The sequence below is a fragment of the Onychostruthus taczanowskii genome, unplaced genomic scaffold, assembly GCF_017590055.1.
Source record: "Onychostruthus taczanowskii isolate IOZ18803 unplaced genomic scaffold, ASM1759005v1 scaffold21, whole genome shotgun sequence".
In the NCBI taxonomy this organism is placed as follows: domain Eukaryota; kingdom Metazoa; phylum Chordata; class Aves; order Passeriformes; family Passeridae; genus Onychostruthus; species Onychostruthus taczanowskii.
In genome coordinates, this window is record NW_024499351.1 from 1,151,716 (window position 1) to 1,174,608 (window position 22,893).

Here is a 22,893-nt window from a genome sequence, read left to right on the forward strand (position 1 = left end):
AGTATATCATTTTGAGGATATAAACTTACCTATTTGACTGAAATGTATTTGGTGTCCTGTTTCTATTGCACTTTTATACGGCTTTTCAGACTGTTCAGTTCAGCTCAGCTGAGTTTCCTGGACTTCTACATTCAGCCACATGCTGCACATTTTCACTCACCTACTTGTGCCTTACTTTCATTCATCTTACCTTGCATTTTAATGGTTGCACAATTTTCAGTGGGCCCAGACAGCGTCGTGGTTTTGATAGGGGTACGGGAAATTCCCTTTTATTTTGCTCAGTCAAATAAGTTAGAGGCCAGTGTCTGTACTTGCCTCGTGAGGGAAAAAAAACTTGCTTGTTCATTGTTTGTAGGTCTTCCCTATTCTGACTTTCAGCCCTATCTCAATCTGAGCTTCCTCTCCTGCAGTTAATTACCAGTCCTGGGTGGTTGTCTCAGCTCCTTTCCTCTTCTAGGAGTTGTGTTCATTAATATAAAACTCAAACCAGGTAAGTCTTCCACCTAGATTACAAATTTTTTTTCCCCTTACTCCTCTCAGCATCTTTCTCTTCTGGGCTTCAACAGTCCTGCTTTCTTTAAATACCTTTACCCCCATGCAACCTGTCTACAAGCCCTTGAGGTCCTCAGACTGAGCCCTTAGAGTCTTCATCCTGATTGTGTCACAGTCCCATAGCCCCATGTTCTCATCACAGTTCCAGTCTTGATTTTCTTCTCCTGAGTGTTGGGCTGTGTGTCAGAGGTGCAGCTCGACCCTCGCTCTGTGAGCCATCACTGTGCCTGCTGCTGGGTTCCTCAGAGCAGCAAGAACAACTGTTTGAATATTTTTAAGTGTGGGTATGCAGCCTAATACTTGAAGCTATTGTCCTCTTGTTAGCGCAGAGTAATGGTCTGATGGGATAATCTCCCAAGAGAAAAAATGCATACACTATAAAACATATCAACTGAGCTTCCAGAATGTGTAAAAAGAAGAATAGAGACTTCAGTGCTTTTGTTGAGTGTGAAACGAAGATATCCCGAAGCAGCGCTGACTCCAGCTGATAAATCCATCCTCATGATGCTGCGTTTAGATCTGAGCTACCCCGTGAGGGACGAGCTCTGGAACCTCCGCGCTCGCCGTGCGGTTGCTCCACGGCTGGACAGAAGCCAGTTGTGTTGGATTCCATAACCTGTTGATCAGTGAGCAGCTCTGGCAGTCTGGTGTGGATATCTTGGGCTTTTTAGTGGCATTTCCAGCCGAGTTTGCAGGGGCTTTGGCTTTTGAGCTCAAAAAGGCAAGTCATGACTGCTGTGTCGTTTGGAAGAATTGTGTAGTCAATGCTGAAAAGAATGATGTAAGAAAAAGGTTATTAAATTTTCGTTTCATCTGATTAGTTCCTACCAATCATGTAGAACAAATACATGCTAGAAATAGGCACCTGGCAGTAATTGTGTTTGAACCAAGCCAGTAATTAATATGTCCAACTTACAAATATTGAAAGAAAATGTTTTACATAATGATTATTCACACACACATGAAAAAGAAACTAAAACTAACATTTGTAAAGTCCTCTGAAGGCATGTCAAGTGCTCACATACAGTTCTGCCTTTGCTTCTATATTTCCGTTGTGTCTGGAATTGAATGCTTTTATCATAGATTAAATAATGAAAGCTTTGACGCAGGTGGTGATTAGGAGCATAACATTGTCATGGTATTAACTTCACCTTTATCAAAAAAACATGGGCTAATAAGTGTGGAAAGAAAACCTTATACAATTTCTCCTTTATCAGGTGAGAGAAGAGAAAATTGTGCGTGTTATGCACATTATGCATGTCTTAAATCTTCTCTATTCTGGAAAAAGTGCTTTTAGAACATCTAACATAAGTAGAAAGACAAACACAGAAAAATTATCCAGATTTTCAAGGAATTGCAGTCCGTCTTTTTAAACATTGATAATTTTAGAATAATTTTTTTAATAAAGTATGAAATTCGGCTTAATTTATTGGTTTAACGCCTTTGTATTTCCTTCTGTAAAACCTGCTTTTAAATTCAGTTACATCTTCAGTTTGTTAGATAAGTAATTAAAGTAATTTAAATGGCAATATTGCCTAAGGCAATTTCAGTGTTAACCAGAAAGCGTTTAGGTGGTGACTGGAGAATTTACCATTTTTGTTTAGAGTTTCAGCAACAAGTATTAAGCCTTTATAATTAACATTTATTATGTCTGGTAAGTAGTGCTCTATAATTTGAAGAAGTAGCTTTTTGCATTAATAATTTGTTAAAATATCACCATTCCACTATTTGATAATGCTATTTTACTATTTTTCTCTCAGTAGTGCTATCCCTTAAATATGAGGTCAGTGGTTAGTTACTGGGTTTTGCTTCAAGTTGTAAAGAAAACAAGAAAAAAACACCATCTTAATTACTTCACTGAATCTGGAGTAACAGTCTAGCAGCTCCTATCTTTGTTTCTCTGATTAAAATCTTGTGCGTGGTACAGTTTATAATTTATTGCTGCTTTTCCTTTCCTATTTTGTATATCCCTGTTAAAGCTGTTAATTCAGTGTATTTGGAGATATTTGTCTCATCGTTAATGGATTTGTTCATGCCGATTTGAATTGTTGACAGGATTACAAAACGTAAGCACTTTCTAACAAGTTATTTTGTACATATGATGTGGTGTTAAAAAAAATATCTCAGCAAGGTATACCTTTTGCACTTTGTAAATGAGTTAGCAGTGCTTCTGTCTGGTGAGGAGGTAGGGTGTTTATGCAATAACTTTTTAGGGCTGATTTGACAGTAAATGAAAAATTACTTCCCTGGCTCTGTGCACTTTTTTTCTTTCCCCAGAAGCACTGAAAACAAATGAGTTGATAGCAGCTAATTGCTGAGCACTGACAGGCTTCAGTCAAGGGGGGGCATCGTTGGTCTTTCACAAATAGACAATAACAAGTAAATCCATTTGACCATAAAGTGGCTGTGATATAGTAAATTACTTGCTCTTAATTTGTCTTAATTTGGGAACTCTCTAGCTCTAAAGTGCATCAAGAGCTTGTTTGTTTTGTATATATGCTTTAAATGATATTACATTGAAAGAATAGGGGATCTCTGTTCTTTCACTGTAATTGAAATGTAGGATTTGCATCAGTCAAATTCTGCCTGTTTGATTAGATCTAAGAAGTTTTTAAAGTGACAGTATTTTTCTGGGGAAGTAAATCTATATGTCTTGAAAACAGCTGCTGCAATCAGTATGCTGAATTTGAGGAGCAAGTGGGTAGTCTGACAAATACCAAATGCCTGAAGTGTTCTATTTTATTTCTTGGTTTATGCCCACAAAAATGTTACTAAAAGGATCAAAATAACTTTTTTGGAAATGGTCGTTATTAGCTAATGATGATCTAATGGTTGTTAGCTAGCGACACTTGTTAGAAACCACCCTCTGATAGCAGATTTCAATTGAAATTCCTTTTCCAGGTAGAAAAGCTGAAGCCTGGAAGAGGCAGCTCTTCGTGTACGGTTGGAAGTGGCTGTTCAGAAACACAGTGCCATAATTACCTTTATGCAATTGCTCACTGGCACAGAAAGAGCACCAAAAACTGTCCTCTGGAGCCTGTACCAGAGGAATTCATCAATCCTGTGTCGTGACTTTGAATGTGAAAGGGCTCGTGGGGATGCTTTTCCATGGCTGCATTTTGGGAAATGTTTTCAAGGCTGTGTGTCACGGGCTGTGCAGGGCTGTGCAGTGTTTCAGCACGGGTGTTTCCACTGGTACAATTCTTGGCCTCTTCCCCTGTGTAGATCTGGAATCCTGTCTATCTGCATCCTTGGGAGACAAATGCCTAGGGCAACAACTGTAGATAATAACTCGCGATTTGTGTCTTTTGCAAGTTACAGTCATTGTAAACTGACAGCTGTGAAGGACCTAAACTCACATCAAAGGATACAGATCATCTAGTTAGGTCAATTAATGTTAATTCTCATCTTCCATTAAATTCTTTTATCTTCTCTCTTTTTCTTTTTTTTTTTTCTTTTTTTCTTTCCAGCCAAGCCCAATACCAAGTCCTGTTTTGGGGAGAAAGCCAAACGCTAGTCAGTCATTGCTCGTGTGGTGCAAAGAAGTTACAAAAAACTATAGGGGAGTGAAAATTACCAATTTCACCACGTCGTGGAGAAACGGTTTATCCTTTTGTGCAATATTACATCACTTTAGACCAGACCTAATGTAAGTTGTGTGCTCTTTGCCTGCATAAGCTAACTCTCATAGAAATACTGAACAATTTTAAAACTTGAAAATCAAATACCAGTGTGTTTTAGGTGCTGAACTGTTTTTACCCTTTGCTTTCAAGCAGGGAACCGTCCTTTCTAAGAAACCAGGTTTATGAATGCTCAAACTTTGTGACCTCTTTGCTCTCCCTTGTTGCATAAACAATTATTTCTCTCCTCTCTGTGATTTGTTTTTCTTCTTCTTAATCTTATACAAAGAACTGACTTCAAGATGATTATGAGAATTGCGCCAGTGTTGAAATGAGATGAGAGGAATAAGCTCTTTGTATGCTGACAAGGACGGATTACCTCCTGGTAAATTTGGTTGTCAAGGCTGGCCTCTAGTCTCTGCCTTAACTTCTTTTTTAGATGGAGAGCTTCAGGCAATGAAACATGTAATCGGTGTTTATTTATTTATTTATTTATTCCTTTAATTTTCCACACTATTAGTTTTGTTGATTGAATTGCTGTGAAATTGCTAGTTACTGTATGATATTATTGTATGTCAAATTTTTAGATTTAGTTTGTTTTAAAACTGCTGCTTTTATCAAATACTGTATATACCCACTGTGCCATTTTCCCCCTCAGTGACTACAAGTCCCTGAATCCTCAAGATATTAAAGAGAACAACAAAAAGGTAAGAACTGCCAGGCAAAAAAAACAAAACCAAAAAACAAAACCGTAGCCTCAATTTTGACTTCACTGCAGGTTTTTATTAATTTTGGGGAAGTGTGGTTGTTTTGTAAGGTCATAACTGTGGCTCACAGAAGGTATCCAGCCTCCCGCGGTTCAAATCGGATGTGTTATTGACTCGAGTTTGTCATGGTTTTAACATTCACAACAAGTGCAAGGCTGCCATTAGAGTTTAATATTTGTATGGCCTACATTAACTGTGAGAGCAGAGGAGGGGCCTGGCCAGCCTTCTGTGAGCGCTGCTCTGGTTTTTCCAATCAGCCACGTAATTAAAAGAATGAAAAATGTAACTGCTCTTGGACTGTGGCACACAAGGCTTCTCTTGCTTTAACAAGGCTCTGCGAGCTGGGCACGGTTGATGTTGCTTTGATGGTGATGGTTATATTTTTAAAGATGGAATTTTACGCCTACTCTTACACTGCATCAGCTGAATGAAGTAGTGTGCACAACATGGGAGGTTTAGGATAAAAGGTGTTGAGATGTTACTTTACAAATAAATTGAATGCTAGCAACATAGTTAATAGCCTTGTGCTGTGCAACTGTTTTAAACCACTCTTTGTAGGTGCAAGATGTAAAAAGTTTCTCTGGAAGAAGCAGGAATTCAGTTTGGGGATCGCTGGAAGACCGTTTATTTCTGCTCACTATTTTATATATGTTACAAGCTTCAGTTGGGCCCTAGGGACATGTTTAGAAATTACAATTTTCATGTGAGTCACTGATAATAAAATTGTTCCTGAAGATCATCTGAAAATTGTTTTAAGCATCTGCCTTCTTAAAGCTGTGATTTTATTTTTATATTGCTTTAAAAGGCACTAAATTTAACGGGGATGAAGGTATAAAAATATACTTTGAATAAATTACCAAGTTCAATTTTATATAGCAAACCTATCTACAATCTAGTATTATTTACTTACCTGGAATTTCTGAAAGTACTTTATTAAAATTCACTTTGTTTATATTTTAATGTGCCTGCACACTTATGTGTTAGATAGGGAGTTACTTGTCTTTAATTTAGTACTTAAATATTATAAATAATGAAATATCTCTGAGCTGTTCCTATCTAATGAATATTTGGCTGATGATATTTTTTTCATAATAATAGGAGGACTTATAGTGGATTATCTGTGGCATCACAGTGTTTTCTGTGAGCATATGTTTTTGTACTTCAAGTTTTGTTGAGCATCTGGCCTAACTGAGCTGGATTATAAAAAAGAAGGAATAGATTATTAATTAAAAATGTTAGCAGTATGACCAGTCATCTTTTCTTTGTGAAACTGTGATGGCAAACAGTGAACTTTTTAGTCTGTCTCTAACAGGATGTAGTTCCCAGAATTGAAGAAATAGTGATTGTTGTTATTGTGCAGTTTTTTTCTTTCATCACTTTGCCAGCCTTTGCCTGACAGCTACACTGAGTATCTCAGTTGCTTCCTGCAGATTTATTTCCTGGTCTCACACAGTTCTGCCAGATAACCCCGTGTGCCCTTGGTTGGAGTGAATGCAGCACTGCCAACAATGGCTGCCTAGAAATTCCATGCAGATATGTAACACATTTGACAATGATTCCTCCTAACCAATTAAAATAACATCTTTGGATGAATAGGATGATTTTCTTTGTCTGAAGCAGCTCTTTTTTTTTTTTTTAATGTTTTTCTGCCTTTCTTTCCCTCTCCCCAAAGGGAAAACCATAGATTAAAGGTTTACCTGTAAGAGTATATATTTTAGAAATGCATGACCTTTTTTGTATTTTAATTTTTAAAAAAAGAGGAAATCTTAAGATTTCTTAACAACTGTTTCAGTGCAAATGCTGTATATAATTAGGGATGGAAATGCCCTCTTAAAAAAGGCATGTCATCAGAGGTTCTTTATAACACACACCAACCACTTGCCAATTGGATGCTGCCACTGATGCTGAATAAAAAAGGGTATTTACCTGTGACATCTGATCTTGGCCAATATGTCAGTGTGTTACAGAGTTGGGAAATGATTGGAATACTGCCTGTGGTGCTTGTGCTGATGGATCCCAATTGATGTCTGTCAATCAGCTTGTCAGTAAATTTAAAAAAAAAAAAGAAAAATACTTCATTGGGAGATAGATAAATAGGCTTAGTGTCCTGAATAAACATATATTTTAAAAATCCCAAACAACTACTGCATTGGCATGAGTCTGAATTGGAAGGTATTTTTGGTGCACATTGGAATTCAAATTTCTATGAGGAATAAAAGAGAAACCAGGATTATCTTTGAGAAAATTACAAACATTACAGGGATACTTTCCCAGCTGGTCTAAAGAGTTGTGCTTCTACTTAAATCTCAGATATAGCTAACTATCCATGCTGCCTTCCTAGTAGTGTTGAACAGCTAATTTGATTTAATATGTTCATTTGATTATTGTTAAATAATAATAAAATTTAAATTAGTGGAAAATGCATTAAAATTACAGCATACTAGCACTATGGTTTCTTATCAACATTAGAAGTATTTTGTGTTGCTAATAACATGTCCTGCACTTAAAAAATATAAGCTACTAAACAATGCTTGGGCTGAATCTTTGACAAGATGAAGGAATGAGGAGTAGAAGGCACAACAGTATGGTGCTAATAATGAATTTCCAGTTTTAGTCATTGTTTAGAGCAGCTTGGTTCATTTATCATGTGGGTATATCTTTTGGATGTTCAATTGGCACTTTTAATTTTTATGATGCTCCCCGGTTCTTGGTTGTTTCTAACAAATTCCTCAATACATTTGAACTTGAGTGATCATCTTAATAAAATATTCCATTTTTTAAATGAATTCTTTTAAATTATACATTTTAAATTATACATTTAAATAATAAAAGAATTCAGACTTACGGGGTAGTATTGAGTCAAAATGGAAAATATTCCTTACCTTAAAACTGAAGTTAATGTTTTTATAATAGGTGTTCATGCTCACCTCTACAATTTGATTCCACAAAGTCATAAGAACAGATCTAATTGCATGTGTAGGAGATGCTTGTTTGCATCAGTATGATAATGTAGAAGCAGAGTTAAGCATGCAGAATAATAAATATTTGCAAAAATTGAGGCTGAGTTATGCCTCTCATAATTTGATAAAAATAATTTGACTTGGAAAATTTACTCTGTTTATACCATGTTACAAACTAATTAGAAATATGATGCATTTATAAATATGCTGGAATATCAGGAAACTCCCAGCTTTTCTAGTAGTGAAGGACAACCCATCACACAGTGCTTATGGACACATCCAGAACACACAATTGCTATTTCTAGAACTACTGTCTGTAGAAGATTGGCATGCCAATCTACATATCTAGTGTACTTTGAAAGGAGAGAAGCAAAAATATGGATGAGAATGAGAGGGGATGGGGAATAGGTGTCAGGCATCAGCAGGAAATAACTGTGTTTAATCCCAGGCATGACCAGAAGAACTGAGCAGTCAACAAAAACTGATTGTAGCTGTACTGAGAATATCCATCATTCCAAATTCAATCCTGGTGTAGTGTTACTTCTAAGTACCTTTCCTGAGACCTGAAACACTGTCCTCACACACTGACTTCATTTTATAGACCCTGGGAGATACTAATAGAATTTAGTTTTATTAGCATATAAATAAGAAATTGAAAGTATAAAAGGAGTTTAGGTCAAGTCATGTCTATGGGCTTTGGCTGCCCTGGCTGCTGTGCCTGTCCTTAAGTCCTGTCATTCTTCAGATGGTGAAGATTCTTCCCACTACCTGCAGTGTGGGGTAACAAGTTATTTATGCCACTGAATCAGCACTGACCCACTTAGCAAACAGCACATCCTGGCATTACCTTTAGTCTACAGTCAACACGGGTGGCTTGCTGTGTGTTCATGCCCAGCCTGGTTTCTGCTGTCCTATGAGCATCCATCATTCCTGGGGTCTGCCATGCCCTAGGCTGCCACCCAAACCCCTGCACTGCTCTCCCTTAGCTCGCTGCTCTCTGTGCTCCTCATGTCTATTCAGTTCCACCCATCTTGTCTCCCTCTCCTCCACAGTCAGCTTGATCCTGCTCCTCCAGCTCTGTTTCCCAAGATGCTGTAAATGACAAACGTCCCTCTTCTACCATCCAAGTTGCTGCCATTTTCTCACACCTATCATTTTTCTGCTGTTCTGCTCCATCTGGAGTTTTGTATCAGCAAATACATCAGTCATGTTTGCCACTGCTGCTCCTATATCTAAGCACAGCCCTAGTTATGGTATTTATAAATGCCATAACAGTCTCTCCTAATAATAAACCTTCCCATGAAATACTACACCAAATACCAGCAATGATTTTAGGGCTCTCTCAATGATTCTGGGGCTCTCCCTATGCAAATCATTTTGCATGGGGAGAGCCCCAGAAGAGCTTAAAAATAAATTATTCACGCCATTTCTATGTCTAGATAAACTCTAGGATTCATTTGTTACAATGAAATAAAAACTACTTCACCTAAAGTGCTTTGGAAAGCTGTACCTGGGTATGAGAGGAGGCATGCAGAATTTTGGGAAGATAAATTCCAGCTTTTGGAAGCAGAATTTGAAAAGCAGCTGAAACAAAAACTGTTGGACCATGGAGTAGGGAATGACATTGCAAGGAGGAGGAGAGAGCCTCTTTCTCTCAGAGCAAACAAAATATCTGGGTCTGCCAGGAGCAGGCCAGCCCAGCCCCACATTCTGTCTCACTGTTGAATACTTAGTAATATGAAAACCAAAAGGATTTAAAAAAAAAAAACCGTAATTGTTTTATTTTTTTCTCTATTCTTTTTAAACTAAAGAAATTAAGGAAAAAATGTAAAGTTCAAGAGTTGAAGCCAGTGATGTGTGTTACTGTTTCCTTGTGAAAGGACAGTTTTCTCATCCATGTCTTAAATTTAGCATCTGCTTTTGTTCAAAATAGTGTAGGATCAACTGTGAACATTGTAAGCCCCTTCAGGAGATGGTGAAAAGGAGCTGCAGGATTCCTGGGGGAGGAGAAGCCCACATGCTTTAACTGAGTGCATCTACGCTAACAGGAGGCCTTTTAAAGACTTCCTTGAAACACAATATTGTCTTCCAAGGTTAATCCAGGATAGTAATAATTAATTGTAAATTGAGAAACGGCTTTAATTCTTCAAAACTAGAAAAACCTGATGCACCAAGCCCACTCACTTAAAGGGCCAGCAGTAAAAGAAGGCAATGTGGCCTCACAAAGTGAGAGGCTTGCAACTGTTCAGCTTTTAGAAAGTAAAGTGAAATGGGAATGATTTTCACTCTCTCTTTCTTATAAATTTAGCATCAACAAATGTTTTTAGAATACATTTGCTTGATGGATTAATGTGATTTATGTCTAGTGTCAGGTAATCTGTGGTGGTGTTCCTTTTGACTATCTGGACATAGTTTTTCATCAGCAGGAATCACTTCAATTACATGACCAATAGAAGGCAGAAGGTTGATCATCAATGATAAAGCTCGAGATGGATTAGTGTCGTGTTTCTTATATCTTTGTTCCTTATCTTAAAAAGCCATCCTGAGTTCCTTTTTTTTCTGGCCCAGCTCTTAGACTTTTTTTGTTTGCTTGTTTCCTGCTACTTGAGTGGGAACCATTTAAGATATTGGTAGGTTTTCCTAGTGCAAAAAGAAGGGCTTTCAAGCTGCAGTTTCATGAATAGCTGTTTAGTCATAGAAGTGTCACAATTTTGAGTAACAAAAGATTTTAGTATAGTATGGCATTGAAGTATTTAAAAAATATTTAAAACAATGCTATTTGAGTGGTTTTGCTGGTTACATTCTCTCAGTTTGCTTTACTATGAAGATGTCCTGGGACATATGCAGAAGCCATCAGGACAAATCAATGAGCTGGATGTCGGATGGTGCACCAAAAAGTAGTAGTAACTATAATGAATAGAATAACAGAATAAAGAATAATAAGTAATAGAGTCAGAGCCATGTTCTCCCTGTAATACTCGATATGTTTTAGGTTTGCTTATTTTGACTGAAACTTCCACTTGCATTCTTGAGATATTATGATGGGTAAGAAACTACCACACTGTGATCTTTATTTTGTCTGTCTTTAAAGGCTTACGACGGGTTCGCCAGCTTGGGAATATCGCGCTTGCTGGAGCCTTCGGACATGGTTTTGTTAGCCATCCCCGACAAACTGACTGTTATGACCTATCTCTATCAGATAAGGGCACATTTCTGCGGCCAGGAGCTGAACGTGGTTCAGATAGAGGAGAACAGCAGTAAGAGCACCTACAAAGTGGGGAACTACGAAACGGACACAAACAGTTCTGTGGACCAGGAGAAGTTCTACGCGGAGCTGAGCGACCTGAAGCGGGAGCCCGGGCTGCAGCCGCCGGACAGCGCTTTGGCTGACTTCGCCTCGCAGGACGACTCCGTGTTCGTCAACGACAGCGGCGTCGGCGAATCCGAGAGCGAGCATCAGACTCCTGATGACCACTTAAGCCCGAGCACAGCTTCCCCTTCTTCACGCAGGACTCGAAGTGACACGGATCCACAGAAATCCCAGCAGAGTTCTGGAAGGACTTCCGCGTCTGAAGAAATTGGGAAGTGTAGCAGCACAGACACAACACAAGTGCAGCCTGTGTTGGGAAGGAAGAAATTGCTGATAACTGACACTTTAGACTTCAGTGACTTAGCACATGTCAGTGATCAAAAAGAGGATATGTCTCCCACAGTTGCTTGTGAAGATAACAACAAAAAGAGACACCAGAGCTTAGACAGTACCCCTGGTTTCTTGGAGCAAGAAAAGGTGGGATGTATAGGATCCACAGAGAGCACAAGAGCAGATCCCAGTTCACCTGTCACAAAACCAAGTTTATCTCCTACTTCTAAGCCTGGATACTCCTATAATATGGATACAGATCTTGCAAAGAAACCACATGCTTCTCCGAGGCAAACAGAATCTGATTCTGACAGTGATGCCAGAGCAGCTTTAAATCATGCAGATCAAACTGCAAAAACAGCCCAGGTAAGACACATTTGTGTCTGTGAATTAGGATGGAGGTGCTGTTCAAGTTCTTTCTCTGTGTTTATAATTTACACCAAATCTTTAGCATAAATGGTGAGGTGAGCAGTGTATTTTTATTTTTGGCAATAAATATTTTGCCTGAGAAGTAGGTGGTGCTGAAAAATAATCATTACAGGAAAACTAATTTGCAGAAATTGTCCCACTGTTGATCTTTCCAATCTCTCTGCAATTAAAGAAATTTGTGTTTTCACTATCTCAAAGATGGCTCCAAAGCTTTTGCTGCTGTCTGTTGCAGTTCATTTCCTCTGAGTGTTGCATACTGAGGCAAAAACTGGAAATAGAAATCAATTCATTAGGAAATGTAAAGCTTTGAATACCTTAAAATTTACCAAAGACATTTCAGAATCTTGTCTGGGAAACCACAGAGTCTCACGAACATAGCCAGGATGGTGAGGTAGAAACTCCAGACTGTTAAATTATGCTGCTTTCCATTGAGTGGCCTAAGGCATGTTACTTCACCACCATATCATTTTCCTTTCTATAAAGATAACAGTGTATGCCCACCTACCTTGCAGATTTTTTTGTGAGAATGGAAGTTGAATATTATATATATGCTGAGTATTATCAATAAATCATATCATCATAAAAATATGTAAAACATGTTAACACCTCTACTTACGAGAATGCCAAAGCAAGCTTATAATTTTACCCTTGTGAAGAGTTTTCTTGAGTTTGGGCTTTGTGCCATTAGCTCTGGTAAGAAAAGAATATATCCAGTCTTCTGGTAGTATGAATTGCTTCAAATATTTTTATGGGATTTTTTTCTGAGTAAGCATTGTAAAGATGATTTTATCTTTAAGAGAAGCAGTCTACAGATGAGTGATAGTGGCCAAATATTGGTTCCAGAGTCCACTCATTTCTTTCTTTCCTTTAATCAATGAAGTCATGTGAGGTTTCTTATCATCATCATCATTATCATCATCTTTGTGTACTGGATGAGAAAGGAGCAGTTCGGCCCATACAGAATAAAAGAGCAGGAGGAGACAGGATTTGTTCTCTGTGAAGATTTTCATGGGCAAGGGTGTAACAGGCCAAGAAAAAGCAGGAGTTGGCTTTCAAGGCAGTTCTTCGTTGTTCATTATTGGTACATTTGCATATGGCAATAAAATCTCAGATGTGAGGCTCCCTCTGAACCTACACTCAGTTGTTGGTTAGAGTCAACCACCTCCGTTTCCATGTCGTTGTTGCAGGAGCACGGCAGGCATCACCTGTCCCAGCCCTGGCTCATGTAAAGGCCTGGAGATGCATTTTCCCACTCTTCTTAGTAGACCTTGACTAAGGAACCAGCCCTTGGGAGTGTGTCTGCCTCGGAGCTGCTCTTGTTCTTGTGTTGCCTGTGCAGAACCCCCTTTTGCTATTTCTGCTCTTAAAGTAGGCTCAGTCCTTTGTAAAGAAGAAGGGACTTGTGCATATTCATAAATTCAGTAGAAGCAGATATTTTTTGAGGGTTTTTTGCCTTGTACCCAGCTTCTTTGTGTTCAATTTAAGTTATAAGTGAGTGGTACCCATATAAGTAGACAACAAAGCATTTTTGTTGTAGCCATATTTGCATACATATTAAAGTAAATAAGTAAACACAGCACGTTTGACATGGCTTCTATGGAGCCATTTGGGTTTTTTCCACAGTTGCAGTTTAAAGGCATTAAATGTTGATAGAAATTAAGTTTTAAGGGGAAGGAAGAGAACTCCAATTTACATTATAAAGGCCTACGACTTTTTTTTTTTTTACATTTTGATCATCTTTTCATTTCTACAGAATGCTCTGTCACCTCATGAAGACATAATTCATGTGGCTCCTGACCTTCATTGTATAGGAAGGCCACTGGCTATTAACTGCTGTATAAACCTTCAGTACCCTGAGGCTGCCTTGCTGTTAATTATATTTCTTTATTTTTAAGCAACGTATGTTGTCAAGACAGGAAGAACTTAAAGAACGAGCGAGAGTTCTGCTTGAGCAAGCAAGAAGAGATGCAGCATTAAAGGCAGGGAATAAGCAACTAACCAGTACCCTCATCCCAGCCCGCAATAAGCAGCTGAACGATGTAAGAAACACTGGCCACTCTTGCAGTTTGCAGAGTTACAATGCATTGTGTGTGCTGTCGTGGGGGGAGGCATGTCCTTGCAGAACATTTCTTCTCTACGTTTGATGTGTCATGTGTCCTTCATTCACATCTAAAACCTGTTTCTTCTGATGTTATGGCCAATAGAAAGGTGCCTCCCACTTCCTTGGAAGCAGAAGTCTGGGAGCATCTTCTTTGATTGGCACTGCAGTTTCTGGTGGGATGGAACTCAAACATTGCTTGTTAAATGATAGTGAAGTAATTTGTGCTATTTCTGATTGCTTCTCTTTCAGTTAATGTAAATCATTTCCTTGAGCCTCTGATGTGAGCTCCTTGCTGCTTTAGAAGTGTTGTTGCAGTGAATGGAGCTGCTTGTGTCAGTGTTGTAAAAGAGTTGATGAAACAATTTCTTTTTATCACCAAAGTTGATTATGCTGGTGAGGGGGGAAAGTGGAGCTGGGGAATGAGCTCCAGTGTTGAAGCAGCTGTGGTTGCATCTCCAGTGGCTTCCATGGTGACCTGGAAGGATCCCTACTCTCTGGAGATGAAAGCTAATTAATTTTTATGCAAACCTTTGCGATGCAGGTTTTGTGAATCTAACTATTGCACATTAGAGACTGTACTGGCAACTGGGAGTGTAAATATAACTGAAAAATAATGATACAGAGAAAGGCTGGAACCTTTACAGATTCCCACCTTTGAGAGCCAAGTCCTGAGGGGCAGATTCTCCTCTTTACAAGAATGGGATCATAAAATCAAAAAATGAAGGCAGTGATTTAACGCATTTCATTTTATTTTCCTAACTCTCTTGGATCCAGGCTGGTTTTTCTTTTTTGTAGAAATTCCTCTCCGTAGATTGATACTTCATTTTACTTTTAAATATATTCATATACACAGACGAGTCTTATTTATATACTTATTTGTATAATGATATATAAGATAATTTTTTCTTCTTCCGTTTTTAAAGTTTTTCCTATATATGTATATTTTAGTGTAAATTTCACTTCGGAATTTTTTTTTAAATTATCTTTTCATAAAGAAAATGGCATTAGAGGAGAGTTACTATAGGCAACTACTCAGGCAGAAACAACTGTAATTAAAGTTGCCTAACATTTTTTATTACAAGCTCCTATTTTCAAAGGTTTTACAACTTTGCTAGTATTTCATTGTTTGAGCTGAAATCTTCCCTGTCAGCTCTTCTGCCTCAGGGTAATATTTTTAGGGTTTTTTTTAACATCAAAAAATCCTGATCATCTCTTTCTCTGTATTAGGTTTGACAAAGCATTTTTTACTCATATTAAAAATAGGTAAAATTTGAAAAGATGGTTAGATTCCCTTGAAAAATCTGTTCAAAATAGTCAAAGTTGTGTTAATACTGCAATCTTGTCAGAGAGCCTTGAAGTTCAGAAAAGTTCCTAAGTGTCAGTAAAAATTGTCTGCATGGACACTGCCCAGCAAGAGCATCTTTTACCATTGCTCTCCTAAGGATCAAGGCTCCTTCTGATGAAGGTCATAGTATTGGGAAGCAAAACTTTCTCTTTTAGCCTCAAATTCCTGCTAATGAAATCCAAACAGGAGTAAAAGCAGCTGCCCCGGTGGCATACAGAGAAGAGGTGCCCTGGGTAGGTGGCAATGTGAAGTTACACAATAAGGAAGTTGGTGTCCAGGCCGTGAAAACCAGCTGGAGGGTAGGAGATGGTGAAGGGTTTTCAGGGTGAGAGTTAGGACTGCCACAGGACCTTATTTCATTTGTTACAGAAGCTGAAAAATTAATTAGAAGCCTGCAGGAAAAGGAAGGGCAGTCTTTAGGGCGTCTTGGCAGAGGCAAAGTTTCTTGCTGCCTCTGTCAGAAGCTCAAGGAGAACTGTCCTGGAACAAATGGTCCTGGCCCATGTGAAATGTGGGCACTCTTGACTTGAGTTGTTTGTCACATAAGAATGACAAAAGCTCCTCAGCTCTGAAGTGTGTCGTGGAGATGTGATTTGGAGACTCTTACAGTTGGTATATAATAATATACATTATATAAAGCTGTGTATAACATGTATGTATATGTTATATACATATATATAACATATATATGTATATAACATGTATGTGCCAATATTAATGCATGTGTGCATCAACATATATATGTGTAAGATAAAATACATTGATTCCTGTTTTCCTGTAATATACTTGATATTAGCAGAGATGAGGTATTTCCTTTTGATGGAGTTCTGCCAGTTTTCTACAGGTCATCGCTCATTTGATTGTTAGCATATAGCACAGACTTATTTCTATTCATGGCTTTTTGGTCATTAAGGTTAATAATAAGAACTTTGACTCAAACCAGTGTTGTATGTGTCAGTGTGCAGTAATGTGTAGTAGTGTGTTATCCAAATGAGAGTTGTGATAATGAGAATCAGCATTTAGTAGTGGAAATTGGACGAGGCTCATTTTCAGGATGGATTGAGATTCAAAAGAAAATGGTTTGAAACAGGAAGATCTAATTTTAAATAAGAAAACTTTGAAGAGATAGTTCAGGGGCAATACTTTTGAAAGTAACTCTTGAAGTTTGCAATTGCACCTTTTTTGATACCTTCTCAGAAAGAGCTTTGAGCATCGTAGTCTTTCAGACTGTGCTGTCAGTCACCCCAGCTAAGCAAAGCCTGTGGAGTCCTTAATGACTTTAGAGAAGTCTCATCTCCTAGGCCTTGCTGTTAGCACTTTCCATGTGTCATGTGAGAACCAGGAGTTTCTGCTTTCCCAGTGACCAGGCGAGAGCAGCGTTCAGTGCGTGGGCTTGGATGATGTGCACGGTGAGGACGGGTAGTGGCCCTGCTCAGGGTCAGCAACAGGGAGGAAATTTCCACATCTGTACATGGCCATAAATACAGGTTTATTTGGTGTGTGCCTGCCTGATTTGTTTTGGTAAAAGTCCATTTTGAAAAAAACAGCATTCCAGTTTCTCCTCTAAGCACAGTACAGCCTCATTTCTCCCATTTCTTCCCTCCTTGCAGCATGATATAAGTTTTTTCAGTATTATGTCTGCTTATTTGGTGCTTCTCAGAAGCCTTCAATCTCAAGCTGTATGCATGCCAGACAATATGTGGAGGTATGTGTGCAGGTATTTGAAGTCTAAGAAGAAACTGCATTGATCAGAACCTCCTTGAAATCATGCTCATGGTTTGGGAGGATCATAGCTGTGTCATTAAAATTGATGCAGCCCTTTGGAGACGGGAAGAATTAGCTTAAGAGCTCTGTGAGCAGAGGTACTGATCCCCTCGTGGATCCCTTTCTCTATGGTAGATTTATAAACAGCTCAGCCTTTCTGCTTGCTTTCTTGATGTATGTGTGCATGTGGTGACTCTTTTACGAGATGCTTCTGTCATTTGCAATCTGATATAGCAGCTGTAATCACTTAGCTTTTAACCAGGAGGGCCTTTTTATTAGCTTACTCATTTTTTATTTAACTTGCCTTTTCTCATGGTGAATATCACAGGGCTGGAAGGGACATATCTGCTCCCTCCAGATGCTGTAAAATATCAACCTGTAGTGATGGTTGTTAGCAGCGGCAGCTTGGCTGGAATGTTATGTTGGAAAGGTGAGGAGACTGGAGCTAGGCTGTGTGACCTATCCAACAAAGTGACAGGCTAGAGGGGACCACACTGAGTGGGAAATACTCAGAAGTCATGGGCCTAGAAGGCCTTTCCAGGAGGGGAATCCTCATCTGTAGAACATGGGATGGATCTCTAATTCTTGAATCTCAGCATAACTCTGCTGTCAGCAAATATGTGTAAAGGCCGTTGGCAAAATCTTCTTATTTTCTTTTAGTGACTGGGCCACGTAAAGAATGGAAATTTACTGCAGCTGTCATTTACTCTCCAAACTCAAATGGCTATGGTTATGGAGTCAGCATGATTACAGAGAATGGAATTAGGAGTTAAGAAATTCACAGGCAACTTTAATTAACCTCCTTTGTGTATATGCATTATGATGTAGTCTTTAATTATGTGATCACATACTATTTTCCCCAAAGCAATTGTGTCTCATTTTCCTCAGAGGATAGAGGTGATGTAGAAGGCTGTTTGTCCAGAGGACCTCTGTGCTTTTGATTGCAGAAATTGAAAGGTGCATGACAAACGAAGCAGGGACTGTGAGGAGTGAAAAGATGAGGTCATGGTTAAGGTACTTGAAAAAATTAAATGTACTTGTGCCTTTACCCGAGTTCCTAATCAATGCCACTAAGTCTTTTGAGCCAAATGTCCTCCAGGTGGTCACTATTTTTGGTGTCCTTCCTTTCTTGATTGCTTTGAGGCAAAAGTTTGATTTGCAGATATATTGAGCATCCAGGTCTGTCAGGGAAATCAATTGGAGCTGTGCTTGAGACATATAAATGGCTATAAAGCTTGGTATACTGAAAAAAAATCCAACCAATAGGCTTCCCAGAGCAAGCACCCAGTGATAGATCCTTTTAGCTGGATCTCTCCTGGATCCAGGAGAGATCCAGAACTGAGATCCTGGATCTCAGTTCTCATCAGAAGAGCAGGGTAATAACTTCCATGGCTTGTTATGAGAAGGGAATGTGATTAATGCTCTTGAGGCTCTTAAATACCATAGATGTGGGCACTGTAGAAAGAAATCAAGAAATTAACAATTCTGTCTTCAGAGCAAGATTGGAATATTGTGGTGTAAAGAATAATGTTACATGTTGATGGGAATTCATGAAAAGTAGTGCTCATCTGGCAAAGGATGTGTTTTTCTCCCCACTAGGGGCTACAGATAGTTTCTGAAGTTACTTGGGCTTTGCATGAGCTAAGGATTCCTTCTTGGTGAATTTAGGTGCAGGACTGGGCCACCCATAAATGGACTTGGCCAAAAATTTTACATATTTAGGATCTGGCATAGATTCATGGATGCAGGAGTTCAGTAGCATGATACCTGGAGGGAATCACTCTGTCTTCTGCCTTTTGTGCAATAGGAAAGTAGTAATTCTTTCTTCAGAGCAGCATTTAAGTATAACTACACTAAAAATTGTAAGGGACTCCATTTGAACAATAAGAATTTAAAACCAGAATAATACAAACTGACGTGGGGGGAGTTGGAGAATAATCCTGAGGCTGCTGCTGTGCTTAATTGCGACTGCTTTCTACCCTGCTTTCTGTAGAAAGATTTGGGTTTAATTATCTCTGGTACCATTATTTTATATTTATTCAAGCTGAATGACAGCAGTAGCTGCCTCAAGTATAAATTGAAAAAAAAAGAAAGATTTGAACGAGCAGTGTCAGTGATGTTCAACTCTTTTAGAAGATTTTGCAGATACAAAGTACTTCTCCGAAAAGCTGTCTCCTCCAAGCGCACGAACACTGCGTGCAGAGGGCAGCGGAACGGGCTGTGCCATGAGATTGTTTCTCCTTGCTCAGAATACTGCTTTTTATTACTCCCTTGCTCAAAGGACTTGTTGCAGCTGTATCTAATTCATTTTTAATAAGCTCTTTCTACTTCAGGTGTCAATCTGTTGTGCCCATTACTTTTCATTTTCATAAATATTTGAGTGCAAAATGATAATTTTTTTTTTTTTTGCATGCACCAGAGTAGTGGAAATGGAAGTTCTTTTTAGAAAGGCTTCAGAAAGTGACAGAATCTGAAAGGATATGAGTCTTTATATCTTTAATTTTGGTTGCATACATTTGCACAGATACTGGATATGCTGACTGCAATAAAATAAAAACAAAGAATTATTTTAAATGTTCAAAAAAACTTCTTTAATAAATGATCCAATTTATTGATCATGTCTGGCAATAATCTGCTGCCCCTCTGAACTAATAAGCTCCAAACTGTCCAAACTTACCTCCAGTAAGTAAACTGGAGCCAACATGAGCAGAAGTGAGATCAAAAGGAAATTCAGAGTAGACAGCAAAAATAGAATATTTTATTTTGATTGAAAGATGCCTTAAACTCAAGGTAGCAATGCAAGTGTTCTTTCCTCCAATTATATTTTCAGGTTCTTGAAAATGAGTACAAAATAGCTTCATTTAGTATTTTTTTTTCTGTGTCAAACCAGAATCCCTTGTTATGTTGCATTAGGAAAGGTATCCAGTTCACTGCTGGATTTTTTGTAGTCTCCTCAGTTGGAAAATAAATGTCTGTGATTGAGGTGGTCTTGTTAATTCATTTAAGCACTCTCAAATTATTATTATCTTGTTTTTCTTAAAAAAAAAAAAAAGATTAAGACCTGATCTTTATTAATTAAATATCTAGCATGAATTTATTGAGGTGTAGGACTTTGCAAGTGGCAACCTTGGTCTTTTAATATTAATTGGAAAATATTGATTGAAAAAAGACTAGTCTGTCATGCTGATAATTGCAACCAGATTTAGATATGATCACTAGATCTTCCCAAGATTACAAAGAAGGAGTTACCATCTAATTGGTAAAAAGATTGAACATTATTTTGGTAATCCCTGAGCTTTGGTAACTTATTCCCTGTTGTTCATTTATATGTCTTGTCTGTATGCCACTAAAAAGTGGTTAAATATGGTGTAAGCTGATAAGACTATGCTGTGAAGTATTTACATTTCATGAGCATTCTAAGTTTTATAGTTGTTTTAACAATATATTTTTCTTCAACTGGAGAAAAGACTGCTGACTGAACACTTCAAACCCACAACTGACCTGATATTTACTTCTTTATAGCGACACGCTAAGGTTGAGGTAGTCTGATCACAATTCCTTGATGGCAAGAGCAAGCAACTTATTTTATTTAATGTTACTCAATACATGAAAAAAAAAATTGGTAACTTTCCAAAGAGGTTCTACAGCTTTTGACTTCATATTTGGTCTGTTTAAGCACTTTTTTAGTATGAAGTTATGCTATTTCACTGTACAAAAATATTGCTGTAGACAAGTCTCTGACGTAGCTGGGAAAATAAATCAATTAGTGCAAGTAAACCAATTTTTAAGAATAATTAGTATGCACTGTCAGTTTTATAGCAGGAAGGATTTCCTGAATAAAGCATAACCTTTGATAATGCATGACAAATGTTAGCAGTTTCAGTTTAAGATACAAATGTTTGAATTTCTCAGCTGATTTTTATTGCTGTTATCTCTATAATATGTATCTGTTTACAGCAGTTAAGGATCTGGCCTAAATATATAAATTTATTTATTATGTGGCTGTAAATTCAAGGTGCTGCACAGTCTGCAGCCATACCATTAACTCACACACTGACAGAAAATAGGCTGGCAGTTTATTAATGGAATTTAAGATCATCCGAACAAAATCAGTTCCAAAATTTTGGTGTCTGCTATCCATTTATAAATATTAGGGGGGGGGGGGGAAAAGGTGCCTCTGTTTCAGAGCTATCCTTTTGTGTGCAGAGTGAGACCCGGGTTTCTCAGCCCCTGGAATGCTCTTTTTCTATCGCTGCTAATAGCTGTGGACGTTTTCCGTGTGGATGTTCAGTACACGCTGTTGTGAATCCCAGGATGCTATCGCCATTACTTAGAGCTGTATTTTGCATTGCCTATTCTGTGATTGCTCAGCATGCACAAGGGTAGAGTTAAAATCTTTATTCATTTCATTTAAAAATGTTTCTTTTGTTCTCCTTATCGTGTTCTGGCTTTCCCAAGGATATATGCCTTGAACGAAAAGTCACATGTGCATTACTAATTGTGTGCCATTGTATTTACAGTTCCTAGTGGTGGCACTGTGAAGCTACTAATTCTTTTGCTTCACTTGATGTAAAATAATCTGAGTGTCTTTGATAGCAGTGAAACAGTATTAATTGTTTTGTACATTTCTTGGTCACTCTTCTTAGGTGGTCTTCATAATCTATTAGAACTTTCAGCCAGATTTTTGTAATGTCATGCCTCCAGCAGTGATTAAATTGGTAATTAATGAACAGTCCTTGGCAACATAAACCACATCCCGTTAATTTTCCCTTTTGAGTTTTTCGAAGTTGTCGTCTCTGTCAGAAAGCATTGCGCCACCTTGCTACGGCCCCTTGGCATGGAACCACAGCGACGGGATTTTTTGCAGCCATTAGTAGATCAGAGCAGTAATTTCACAGTATTTTGGTCAGGGTAATTATAGTACCAAGTACCGAGTAGAGTTGGGAATTCACACAAGAAGTCCAGAAATACCAGGTGAGCTTCCTTGTGTTCACTGGGACGTTATGATTAGTTTAATTGGGCTTTGTTTGATTTCAGCCGCGGAGACTCTTTGTGCCACGGCACTGCAGCCACTTTCCACTTTAGTGTTTCTGACCTGCATTGACAGGAACTGGTGCAAAAATGAACTCTTTGAAGTGGGACTCTTTGGAGAGGGCAACTAAAAAAGGGGAAGAGTGATGTGTAAGTAGTGTACTGTAGCAAAGTGCGACACCAGCCCAAACACCCTGCGCTGTGCGGGTGATGTGATTCAGATTCTTTCATATTTTCAACCGGAACAGAGAATATTTCTGCTGCATTTGTGCAAATCTCGAGTAAATTGCTGCATTTAAAAACACAATCTGTTTTTAATCGCTGGCTTTTATGTAGCACCTGCTGTTCTACCTTCCTTTGAAGATACAGTTGTTTCTCTCACCAGAAATTCTGTGAATCACCTATTTAGTCGTGCAAACAAATCTGGGCGAATGCATTAATGAGACTGCAGCTGCACTTAGCAGTTCACATGTCACAAAATAGTAGGTAAAGGCATTCATACTTGAGTGACTGACTATAGGTGTAGTGGCCTTCAGCAGTACATTGTGCACATTAAACTTTAAATAGTCACTTGCCTGTTGGCTTCTGAATGAAAGGACTGTCACTGGTCACTTCTCCTAAAGCCTTAATGAAACCAAATAGTTTGCTACGAGTTTGGGCCTAACCATTGGGGTGTTTCATGCA

At 38.4% G+C, this 22,893-nt stretch overlaps 1 protein-coding gene across 1 annotated transcript in view; it reads left to right on the plus strand.

Annotated features, from left to right (window-relative positions):
* EHBP1 (EH domain binding protein 1) overlaps window positions 1-22,893 on the plus strand; it is a 204,788-nt gene that overhangs the window by 121,942 nt on the left and 59,953 nt on the right. Inside the window, exons 11-14 of the mRNA XM_041404490.1 lie at window positions 4,023-4,201; window positions 4,831-4,879; window positions 10,991-11,905; window positions 13,864-14,007. Coding sequence (XP_041260424.1) covers window positions 4,023-4,201; window positions 4,831-4,879; window positions 10,991-11,905; window positions 13,864-14,007 — 1,287 coding nt within the window. The remainder of the gene's footprint in view (window positions 1-4,022; window positions 4,202-4,830; window positions 4,880-10,990; window positions 11,906-13,863; window positions 14,008-22,893) is intronic.